At 38.3% G+C, this 12,246-nt stretch overlaps 1 protein-coding gene across 3 annotated transcripts in view; it reads left to right on the top strand.

The window, feature by feature from the left end:
- LOC107657298 (MAGUK p55 subfamily member 7) overlaps window positions 1–12,246 on the top strand; it is a 112,975-nt gene that overhangs the window by 47,541 nt on the left and 53,188 nt on the right. For all 3 annotated transcript variants that reach the window (XM_016445340.1, XM_016445339.1, XM_016445341.1), the window contains 5 exons: window positions 7,530–7,611; window positions 7,780–7,865; window positions 8,194–8,268; window positions 10,831–11,027; window positions 11,994–12,058. In XM_016445340.1, the coding sequence (XP_016300826.1) occupies window positions 7,530–7,611; window positions 7,780–7,865; window positions 8,194–8,268; window positions 10,831–11,027; window positions 11,994–12,058 (505 nt within the window). The remainder of the gene's footprint in view (window positions 1–7,529; window positions 7,612–7,779; window positions 7,866–8,193; window positions 8,269–10,830; window positions 11,028–11,993; window positions 12,059–12,246) is intronic.

The following is a 12,246-nucleotide window of genomic DNA, read 5'->3' as shown; positions in this document are numbered from 1 at the left end:
TTCTGGATTAATTGTAAAGGTTTGATAGAACTTGCTGGAAGACCTCCCAAGAGAGAGCATTGCAATAGTTCAGCCTGGATAAAACAAGAGCTTGAACAAGGAGTTGTGAAGCATGTTCCGAAAGAAAGGGCCTGATCTTCTTGATGTTGAATAAAGCAAATCTGCAGGACCGGGCAGTTTTAGCAATGTGGTCTGAGAAATTCAGCTGATCATCAATCATAACTCCAAGGTTTCTGTCTGTTTTTGAAGGAGTTATGGTTGATGTGCCTAACTGGATGGTGAAATTGTGATGAAACGATGGGTTTGATGGAACCACAAGCAGTTCTGTCTTAGCAAGGTTGAGTTGAAGGTGATGGTGCTTCATGACACAAGGCTTGATGACACAAGGCTTCATGGATGTTTCCTCTCCAGCAGCTTCATTAGAAACCTTTTTTATATATTTTGATGCTGAATATTTCCGAATGGTAGTTTTTGGTTCTTGATATCAATAGGGTTTATATATGTGATATGAGAACTGTAATTGACATTCAGAAAAGGTATAATTGTTGATTGCCCTGGATTTATACAGGAAGACAAATTACTATACTAGGACTGTCAATTTAACATGTTAATTTGCTTCAAATAATTATGAAAAAATAATGTAAATGTTCAAATTAACGCATTTAACACACACGACACAACTTTGTCATCTTATATTGTGTGCAATTGAAATGAAATGAAATTTAAATGCCCCTAATATTCAAGATATGAGGGCTAAAAAAATTCTCAGCCAAAACTGATGTTTGATTAATTTGCAATTAATTACATTATTCGGCACATCATAAAATTAATTGTATTTAAAAATTAAATTGCTTGATAGACCTAATAACCAAATGGTATCTATTTCTACCTTAATTTGTAGTTAGCTTTTGCTGCTTAAGGTTTTCATATGTTCTTTCTTTTCTTTTGAAGCATATGGAAGGTTATAAGGTCATCCGTTTGGGTTAGTGATAAAAAACCAAGCACTAAAGTAATGTCACTTTCTAGAAATAATGGACGCACAAATTAGATTAGGGTGAAAGACGGGAGCACACATGATAGCGCTTTTGCGATACATCTGTGTACTCAGGAGAAATATATCATGGCCCTGATGGCTCGGAGTGGAAGAGAACGTTCTCTCCAGTGAGATATTGATGACAGACACTGACATGCACCATCAGAGGGTAATGTTGGCCTGAGAGCTAATGTGTCACTCATCTCCCACGTTACCTGCTGAGATCAGTAATAGACTAATGTTGGCCAGACAAAGTTTTAGGCTGTTCATACAAGGTTCCTTCATACATTCCTACAGCCTTGTCAACAGAATAAACATTTTATTTATTTATTTAAAATAATTTGATAATGAATACATTTATTAATAGACAAATGATTCATTTAAAGAATATTTGAAATGCTGATTTATTAGGGTTAGAGTTTGTCACTGGTCATTATGTAAGTGTGGAGTTCAGGCCTCTCTCCTCACCTTTTGCTGTTTTTCTAATCTTTCATTCCTTCCTCTGCATAGTGTGCTCTGATTTTCCCAAGTGTCCATGTTTCTGTCTATATCCTGTTACAGAGTGCACAGGAGGTGCTCGAGCGCACACACTGTGTTCTTTGTGTAGTAAGGTCTGCTTGTCTTTCGAAGGCATTTCCTCATGTAGGTGAAGGAACAAGATCTGGCTTCTGAAAGTGATGTTTCCTTAGTGGGGTACACAGACAACACTTATAAGACAACCTATGGATAATCCAGTGTGTGAAACCACAGAGACACACATCTATTTCAGTCTTTGATACTTATAAACACTTTCTTTGTCTAAGTTTTGACCTAAACATCATCGATCGCAAAAGCATGCAAGAAATCGTTTTCTTTTTTTGTGTTGTACTCAGTAGCCTCAACCACTGCTGAATCATATTAGAACAAAACCCCATATTAAATAATATTAAAAATAAAATTGGTTCTGATTAGCTGCCATTTTTAGCTGCTTTGTGCAGTAAGTTTTCAGCCTGGATGGAAAAATCACTTGATGTTGGAAACCTGCTTTGGAGTGTGTTTTCCCATTGGATATAAAATGACTGTTTCTAGCCTTCAGGGTCATACTGCAGGAGACCTGAACGATTGTATCCAGCGTTTTATCCCAGGCCTCAACTTCCCTCTCCCGTTCATTCCCTTTTTACCTCCACCCATTCCCATTTACCTTCCTGTCATTCTTATTTATTTCTATTCAAGTCAGGCCTGTCCTATTTTCAGCACAAACCCTGGCATTCCTCAGCCATTATTACCGTAATGAGACCCAGTTTTCCTTTTTCAACATAATACCTGTTAATGATGGAACTGTAATGCAACAGGGTTAAAGCAACATTGAGTGTTTACTGAGCAGGTCATTGAAGGGTCAGTATAACAGTCAGAATATATAAAGGGAGTGAAACATCACAGACTCGGTGTTTGTTTTGAGTCTCACGGTGTTTGTGTGTGTGCATTTATAATTGGAAGTTTAATAACCATGTTACCCTGTTTAACACGTATCTTCTTCCTGCTGGTATACTCGCAGGTGGCATAAATCAGCTGTGATAATTGTGGCTAATTGCGTTTTAATGACCTCGCTGTTGTTCTTTTTGCTGTCTTTTCCTCCCCAGCTTTCTCCCTGCCAAATCTACAGCAAACACAGCCATTTGGTTCTCTGTAATTTATGTTCATCTGAGCGGCGAGTTGAAGAGAGTGTGTATCGTTGTTTGTTTTCACGCCAGTTTAAGTGGCTTTGTGTCAAACACTCGCTCTGTCTCTGCCCGGGTCTTTGTGTTTGTTTTTTCAGGTCTGCCTTGATGGCTAGAGCTTAGGTTCTGCTGAAATGATCTGAACCTCAGACTCTTATTGTAATGACGTTTGAAAAAGTTATGTTATGATGTCAGAGAGTGTGTTCGAAAAAGCTTAATATGTTGGTACTATGCACCAAGGAGATCTATAATATCACGAGAAATCTATCGCTTTCCCATTAATCTAAATGGCCATTACTTGGCTGGCACAGATGGACCCCCATAAGTTAAAGACCTGCAAATTATGCACACGCACATACATCATAAGGATGCACTAAATTGATCAAAATTTACAGGAAATGTTATAAAACATTTGTATTTCAAATAAATGTATTGTGAAAAATGTAATATTTTCTATTCATCAAAGAATCCTGTAAAAATGTATCATGGTTTCCACAAAAATATTAAGCAGTGACTCTGTTTTCAACATACAGTAGATAATAAAAAGAAATGTTACCTAGCACCAAATCAGCCTATTAGAATGATTTCTGAAGGATCATATGACACTGAAGACTGGAGTAATGACCTCTGAAAATTCAGCTTTGCCAGCACAGTAATAAATGACATTTAAAATATATTCAACTTCTTTTTAATTGCAACATTATATTACAAAAAGTCTGTTTTTACTGTATTTTTGATCAAATAAATGCAGCCTCGGTGAGCTTAATAATAAGCTTCAAAATCTTGCCAATCCCAAATTTGAATAGGTGTGTGTGTGTGTGTGTGTGTGTGTGTGTGTGTGTGTGTGTGTGTGTGTGTGTGTGTGTGTGTGTGCACAACTAATTCAAATATAAAACTGTACAGCTTATTTGTTATAAAGAAAGAAATTGTGCATTTTGGCAGCCGAATGGCGTAGAAATCAACCAGAGGGGGCTAATTGGGCCTTCCTAACCAGGCACACCCATTGGCACCCACGGCATCTGTTTAACATCTAATGCGCTTGTAGATCGTCTTTGTGTATTTGTATAAAAGAAAAGATTTTCTTCATTGTCTTCATCTAATGCCTCTGTCGTGAGAGTAAGCGTACACATGAGCAGTTACTGTCATCACACAGTCATGAGTGGCGGTGATGTGCATTTGATTTTTGCATCTGTCAACGGATGAACCGTCTTTGAAGAATGACTTTTGTCTCGGCGCTCTGAGCTCTGCACAGATTAAGCCATCCACTTTTGGCTGGCCTTATAATAACAGTCATAAGCATTTGTGTGCTAAGAGTCTCAGCATATGGAGCTGATCACCTTCACAACTGGCAGCCGTGGGTCACGTTACTGATGAGTAATTTAGGGAGCCGTGGCCTCTTATTCTAACGTGCTTAATTTTTCTTCTATCTCAGTTTCTGCTTTCTCTCTCTCACAACGTTCAGAGGAAAATTTTTCATTAAAGTCTATTTATAGAGCGTGTTTTAATGGGCAGACCTCAGCAACAAGAGGAAATAAGAAAACCTTGAAAATGCTCAATCAAAGAACCTGCTCATTTCCTCTGGCTGCCTATTACAAGTGACGTTACTGCAAGAATGAAGTTGCACGTGCGAGGATGACTAACAGAGGTGGAGTTCCTGATGGATAAATCATGCCTGTGTGATGAGTTTGGTTAGTCAGCCTAGTGTAGCATGGCTCTCTCAGCAGCATGTGCGATTTGGAGGAAGTCAGTTATGTCCGAGGCAGAGAGGACGAACTTGCACCGGAATATCAGCTCATGCTCTCGCACCAAGAGAGAGAAAAAAATGGACTTCAGTCATTTGCATGGGTAAATGACAAAAAAGATTTTATTTGCTTTAATGCATATCACTTTAGTTTGCTTAGAGCCCTTCCATCTGTGGGCAGTTCTAAGCCAGGCCTCAAGAGGTTTGTAGAAGCTGTGTATCTGGCTTCTGATGAGTGTGTTAGCATTGCAGAATGATGTTAGTCATTACGAGTAAGATTCATTAGAATAATATGAGAAATATCCTTTCTAATTGGATGTGACCAAAATCTTTGTCTTGGTTTTTGTTTTGCCTTTATCTTTTATGAAAGCATTATGTATATCTAAAAAGTCTTTGCCTTGCACAATGAGCCAGAGAGTGTTGAGTGTGTAATGATGTATTGATATGAATAATAACCTTGTTGAGTGAATAATGATCTGTTCCAACACACTGGAAAAAACTCCTTCCACACTCAATTAAATAGACTACTATACCTTCAGTTCAGTGATTAGTTTTGTTTGAAATTATTCATGTTTTGATTAAAAAGGAAAGTTTTTGGACTGATTCTACTGTTCACTTTATCACATTTTACCAAATTAAATGGTATATCTGTGGTCCAATTCTCTTTCTTTACTCCCTTTCTCTCTCAATCTCCCTCATGTGTGTCATAAACACCACTGTTTTATGTCACATTGAGATGTAACAGCTAAGCTGATCACTGGTTTCGGTCACCTCCCAAAGCTCCGGGCCAATCGCTGCCTTGTCCTCCCAGGTCACCAAATTGTTCCAATTATTTGATCAACAGGAAATATTCAAAGACTTCTGAAGGGAGGGTCGACAAACGGCTGCTCTTTCCATCTTAAAAGCTGTGTTTAACACATCAGAGGAGGACCTTGAACTATATGTATTAGTCGTGACAATGACATCGCAAAATCATTACAGGTGACCAAGTCATCAAATAATCAAAAAAAAAAAATTTCTAGAGTTTTAAAAATCCTATTGATGTGCCAATGGAACAAGTTTGTCAAGGTCGTTTTTTCACCGCTTTTAGACACCTGAAATGAGGTGAGGTAAAAACGGCAATAGGTTTTAAACAAACATGCACACTGGAGGAACCGCTCCGCACCTTCATCCACTGTCACGGATGCTTCAGAAATAATAACAGCCTTAGAGACACTGATGCAGAAAACAGAGGGTGAAAGAAGGCAGACTGAAGCTCAAACTGTCTGACATGTTTGTGTGTGAATAGCCATGCACCCTGCTAGGAGTCTTGCCGTCTTAGTCTCTCTGTCTAATTTCGCCGTGTGTTTGTGTGTGTGGTGACAGCCCATGCTATGAGCGTCTGACCACATGTGTCTCTGTTACAGTAGCGCATGAGTATGTATGGCGGCAGGATGGCACACAGAGCTGGCATATTGTTGGCAGACCAGTGCCATGGATAGCTTGTGCTTTTGCATTCCTGCTTGTGTTTTTGGCAGTCATAGCAGTCCATTTAAAGCCATTAAGTGGTTGTGTGTATCTAGCCATACTCCAGTCTCCGAGCACTTACTTTCCTATACACAAACGCACAGAAAGTCAGTGGGTCTTTATACATATTTATGCCAGTAGGTGGTGGCAATTGCCTATTATGAAGTGAGTCACTGAACGAAATGTGACTTTCTTCATCAGTGAGAAATTTAAATAATTTTTCAAGTGATGTTTTTCAAAAAGGGATTCATTCAGGAATTAAATGATTAACGCTCTTCATCTGTGAATCATTAATTTAACAGATGCATTCATAAACATTGATTCAGGAATGAAACGAGTAACTTGCTGTGTCCCATTTCACCTACTTATACTGAGCCTTAAAAAGTATGTAGTCTTTTTGTGAAGAAAGTCAATACATTTGAGCATGTAGTAGAAGAGTTGGCAAAATTTTGGACACAAATTATGTCATAAAATTGTACTCCGTTACATAGTTATGTTCATTCTGTCAGTGTAAACTGGCCTTTCACTCATCCTGTCACTGTTAACATCCTTATATACACAATTTATATTGTATTTAATTAAATTTACACTAAACAAAGAATTTCTCCTACCTTATTGGAGAGAAAACAAGTAACACGTTGATCTGCCAGTATTGGTTCTTTCATGTAGAGCGTTAAAAAATGATTTTTTACACGGCACCCCTGCTCTCGACAGACGGCACCCCAGGGTGCCGCGGCACCCCGGTTGGGAAACACTGATGTAGAGAACTCTGCTTATGTTTTTGCAAAACCATGTATGTAATAGTGGCCAAACATATGTTTTGCTATTGTGCTGCTTGTATGTTGAATGGTTTACAATGTTGTTGCAAATGAAATATAAAACAAATAACATTAAAAAAATATTATTCATTAATAACTGAAACCCATTTGAGTTATTAATAAACAGTGTTTCTCTCCTCAACCATCAATCTCATGAACATCAGCCATGTTTGTAGTTCTTTTTATTTGTGTTTGTAGTACTGAACTGAATCCTCCTCCAAAATATGATGGGTTATGGACAATATTATAGTCATTAGAGTGTGCAAAGATCCACTCTTCAAAAAGCTGCCAGAATAGTAGACCGCCTGGAGACTTTTGGCATACTCTTTTCAAAACGCTTTGGGACATACTTATTCTAATCTCACATACTATTTAGGATGGATGTTATGAATATGGGAATGCATTGACTGTATTCATCAGTGAGTCACTGATTCGTTCATTCAATCGATTTTCTCAAAAACAGTGATTCATTCAAGAATAAAAAAGTAAATGTCTTCATTAGTGTCATTGAATCTATCAGCTGATTAATTCAAAAACGCTGATTGATTCAGTAATGAAACATGTCTTCAGTCATTGAATAATTAATTTAACCAATTTGTAAAAAAAAAGGAACAAAAGTGATTAATGTCTAAGAAAATTTGAAGTTTAATTAACGTGTACATATAAACCTGTGCAATGTTAATTGCATGTTTTCTTTGAGTAAATGTGGTTGACATTTCGTATGTGTGTTACAGGGTGCCACCATAAAGAAGGATGAACACAGTGGGGCAATCATAGTGGCACGCATCATGAGGGGCGGGGCAGCGGACAGAAGTGGTAAGTGCTGATGTACATCTTCTCTCTATACATAAATGCTCTCTAACAGCACCCAGATGTTTAGTTTGTTTACATGAAACCTGAGATGGTTTATTACACTGAATTAACTGCTGAAGTGCTGTGGTCTCTTAACTTCTCTTGTTATCCACTCCTCTTTGTTGCGTTCAGGACTGATACATGTCGGAGATGAGCTGAAAGAGGTCAACGGTATCCCGGTAGATGACAAAAAGCCTGAGGAAATAATTCGCATCCTGGTATGTGTATGTGGAGAGTCAACATGAAACAGTTGTTTAACTTCTGTAATAGAACAGAACCCTGTGAAAAAGGGATTTTATCCAAAGGGAAATGTTTGGACTGTTAATGTACTGTATGAAACATTATAGGCTATGAAGTTAATATTGAAAGTGGTTAAATTGCCCCCTGGCTATTTCAACAGAAATTAAAAAAAGAGCTAGTGGAAGTTTTAAAATTAAAAAATAAGATATAAAATGAAATGAATAATGTGCACTGGTGTATTAATTTAGTCTTTTTTTATATGCTTAAAAGATTGTTGATATGTTGTCTTTTTTTGACTGTTTATAGTCCCAGTCGCAAGGTGCCATCACATTCAAAGTGGTCCCAGGCATCAAAGAGGAGGCACAAAGCAAAGAGCCCAAGGTACAATTCATCCTCACTATTGCCGATCAGACATGATGAACAGAAAAAGAGTTGGCCTATATGTGATGTTCTACTCAAACAGTGGGGGAGTTTTTCCCTGTACAAGTACCACGGGCTGCTGCTTTGATGGATAAGCTTTTGTTCCCATTCATCTTCAACACAAATGATTTTCAAATGATGTCAGCCTCTCAGCTCCCATCCAGCGTACAAACATTCTCTGTCGATCTGTTCCTAAACCAAGAGAGCTGACTCACAGCATGCTGTCTACATGAAACCTCAATAATGACTGATTTGAAATGCTGTATATGCTGCATAGCTACTCTTAATAGTCACTCATTCACATCGCACAAATAGCACTCTTCTTGTGAAGCCTGCTAGAAACTAGAGTCAGAACTAGGGGTGGAACAGTTTTCGGAAAAAAATCGAACTGTACGGTTCTCCACACCCAGTTCGGCACGCTCTAGGACCGCGGTTCAACCTAAATCTGACAGCGCATCTGTAATATGGTTTGCTATAAATAACAAACAAACAAGGTTCGGCTAATATATGTTTCTGTTGATGGATGCGCATTCTGGCTTCCCAATACATTACAACAACAGCGATGAGAGAAAAAAAAAAAACATAGACAAACCATTCACTCTTGTTCAATGCGACTGCCGTATGCTGGAATATGAGAATTTATTCAGTCATCACCCGGGTGCTGACCTGAACTGCACACGCTGATATCGGTGTTTAAGCTAAACTCATTTAAGCTTTGCCAGTTTAAACATTTAAGAGCCAGTCTCAGCCAGAGGATGCGAGCTCACGCGTGCAGTGAGAAGATTTGTACGTGCGTTCATCCGAAGCGTGCAAACCCGCGCCTCAGAACGCGCGCAAATATTAATCTCTCTCTGTAGTATTGTGTTTAAATGGACAGATTCACACAAATTTTGTCAAAATGCCCATCTTGGTAAATATCCTATAGCAGACATAGCCGGCTGAACGTACTGTATCAGGGCACTAGATCAGTGCATTCTCTTAAAGTGACGGCACTTTCTTAATATTAATCAAACAACAACAACAAAGAAATCACTCACTGCTCTTGATTGAATAGCTTTTGTAACTTTAATAAAGATTAATCTTTAATTTATACAGTCAAATATGCAATGCTGTTTTACATTTCATTGCTTTCAATTTCTGTACCTAAAAACTAATGTTAGACCTACCTAAAAAAAAAAACCTGAAAATCACTGTTTATTTTATTTGTATCTTTACTCTATTGTATTTATTTGTGCTGTTGCTTGTAGTTAGATAGATTATTATTGTTTTCTTTATTTTTATTTGACAGTATAGTTTTTGCCTAAACATAGCAAACATACCAAAACCGTGACTCTAAAACCGTGATACGAACCGAACCGTGAGTAAGTTGAACCGTTCCACCCCTAGTCAGAACCATTAACTCCTGATTGATTCCAATAGAATTAAGACCATGTTGCTAAGCTAAAGATATGATGCAATTAAAGACAAAACATAGATTGCATACACGATATTAGGTAAAATTAATTAATTTTGGTGGTAGTCGTCTATACTTTTTAGCAAAATTTTGCCATGCATTCTGAGATTGCTTTGTCCGTGAAAAATAAATGAAATGCTGACTGAAATTTCAGTCAAAAAAACATACATGTAAATTAACATCATGAACATGCCTTAAGTGGACATGTCAGTGTTTTAAGACACAGCCTTTAGATGCACTACCATTCAAACGTTTAGAGTCTGTAAGATTTTATTTTTTAAAATGTTTATATGGCTGAATTTATTTAATCACCAATAAAGCAAAAACAGTCATCTCTTTTGAGTGTTGTGTCGTAATTGAGGACTGTACCATTTCTATGCGAGTCTGTTATATTATTTTACTGTGCTGTAATGGTTTAAATATGTTTCAGTTTTGAATTTAGTCATAACCCGTGTGTGTGTGTGTGTGTGTGTGTGTGTGTGTGTGTGTGATCCAGTGACCGTAGTTTACTGTTTTCCGCACGTGTAATGAGTATGTTGAAGTGCTGCTAATTGGCTGCACATGTGTAAGAGGGATAAAAAAAAAATGATGGAGTGCTAGACAGAGATGAAATGTTCCCTCAGGATGTATTGGTGTGTTTGTGGGGAACGTTCTCCTCTGTAACATCATTTTTCTGTATGGCACATGCAGCTCTCTAAATCAACACAAGCCACTGCTCTGCGCTTTGGGAACTTTGCTGTCTCCGTTTGTTCTCAATAGCCCTTCATATTTGTCTTATTTATTCATTTGATATGTCAGCACAATCACTCCAATCCTTTAAAAACCTCATGATCTTCTTTGTTAGAGAGAAAAACCGCTAATGAGAATCGCACAGAATTTCCAATTGTTGCATTGCGGTGTGTATGTGTGGAAAGTAAGCCTGCCTGCTACCCAAAATACACCTTTATTTGGTCATGGTTTAGAGAGAGGACGGAGCAGATGTGATTTGAATCTCAACCTTCTCTTAATTTCATTTTAATCCATTTAATGTTGTTCATTTTAAAGCTGTTTCTCTCTCTCTTGCTCTTCAGATGTTTGTAAAGGCGCTTTTTGACTACAATCCAGCTGAGGATAAGGCGATCCCTTGCAAGGAGGCAGGCTTGGCATTCAGGAAGGGAGATATCCTGCAGGTTATGAGCCAGGACGATGCCACCTGGTGGCAAGCCAAACTGGAGGGTGATGGCAACCAGCGCGCAGGACTCATCCCATCCAAACACTTTCAGGAGAGGTTAGCCAATGCTTTTCTCTCTTCCCTGCTCCTTTCCTCCCACTATCACCAGTTTTAAATTCAACAGCACTCCATGACTCCATCATCCTGTCCGCCCTCTGTCCAGCCCCCTCATATATCATATTCTCCTGTCATGCATCCATCTCTCTGTCTCTCGATCATTCCAGACTTCTTCCACTCCACTACAACCTGACTTTCACTCCCTACTATGAAAGGAATGACTTTTCTGACTTTTTTTTTGTCTTCCTCGTCATTTTTTTCCCTTTTTGTGCAAGATGGCTCGGCCAAAATATTTTGGATTTCCGTGGCTGTCTGGGCTGGAATGAGTAATGACAGACAGTGATAGCACTGGTTCACATCCACTTTGGACGTCCACACACGGAAAATTGCACATCAGTGGCGTTCTTTGTAAAGTGGACTCTGACGTGCATGCACATGTGTGCTGCCTTAGATAATAGTTTCTTTGCTCTATTTCTCTTGAAAAAAGTAACTCAATCGTAAAACATATTTTTGAACCTGTCATGTACAGTAGCAAGTGGTGTTTCTGGCTGACCATTCTTTCTCTCGCTCACACACTCACTCACTAATGGATACTTAGGCAGGTAGCTCTGCATTGTAGTGAAGTGTTTAGTAATCCCCATACGGTCGTGAAATGTGATGGTTTTATTGCATGTCTCTGCATGGGTACAGTCACAGCAACAGAATAGGTTTGTCAGTCTGGTTCCGAGGACTACATTTCTAATTAAGTTACATTTGCACATTTTGGTTATAAAAGAGTGTGAGAAAAGTATTAGATGGTCAAACTGACTCCCTTACATTTTTGTCGTCGGTTGATTCAGATTTGATGGATGAAATTGCTTCTCACTCGTATCAGCTAAATACATTTGTCAGTTCCAAACACTGACTTTGTGAGTGTAGATTTATTTGCCTCTCTAGCTTTTTATCTTTCTCTCTCAATTCTTTCAGGAGGTTGGCAACCTGGAGACCCATGACCGTCACGACTCTTCAGAGAACCCCCAGCAAAAGATTTTGTAAGGACCACACTCATACAATCGCGCAGCAACTAAAATAACCACTGAAACACGGACATACACAGCAGGGCTCAACAATAAGATTTTTTTTTTCGTGCTAGTCCAGTCAGGCTATCAGTTGTGGCCCCACTATGAAAATAATACTTGATTTTTATTATTAACAGTTTATTTATTTATTTATTTATTTA

Source organism: Sinocyclocheilus anshuiensis, unplaced genomic scaffold (genome assembly GCF_001515605.1).
Source record: "Sinocyclocheilus anshuiensis isolate Anshui unplaced genomic scaffold, SAMN03320099.WGS_v1.1 scaffold159, whole genome shotgun sequence".
Taxonomy (NCBI): Eukaryota; Metazoa; Chordata; class Actinopteri; order Cypriniformes; family Cyprinidae; genus Sinocyclocheilus; species Sinocyclocheilus anshuiensis.
This window is presented reverse-complemented; position numbering and strand designations above follow the sequence as displayed.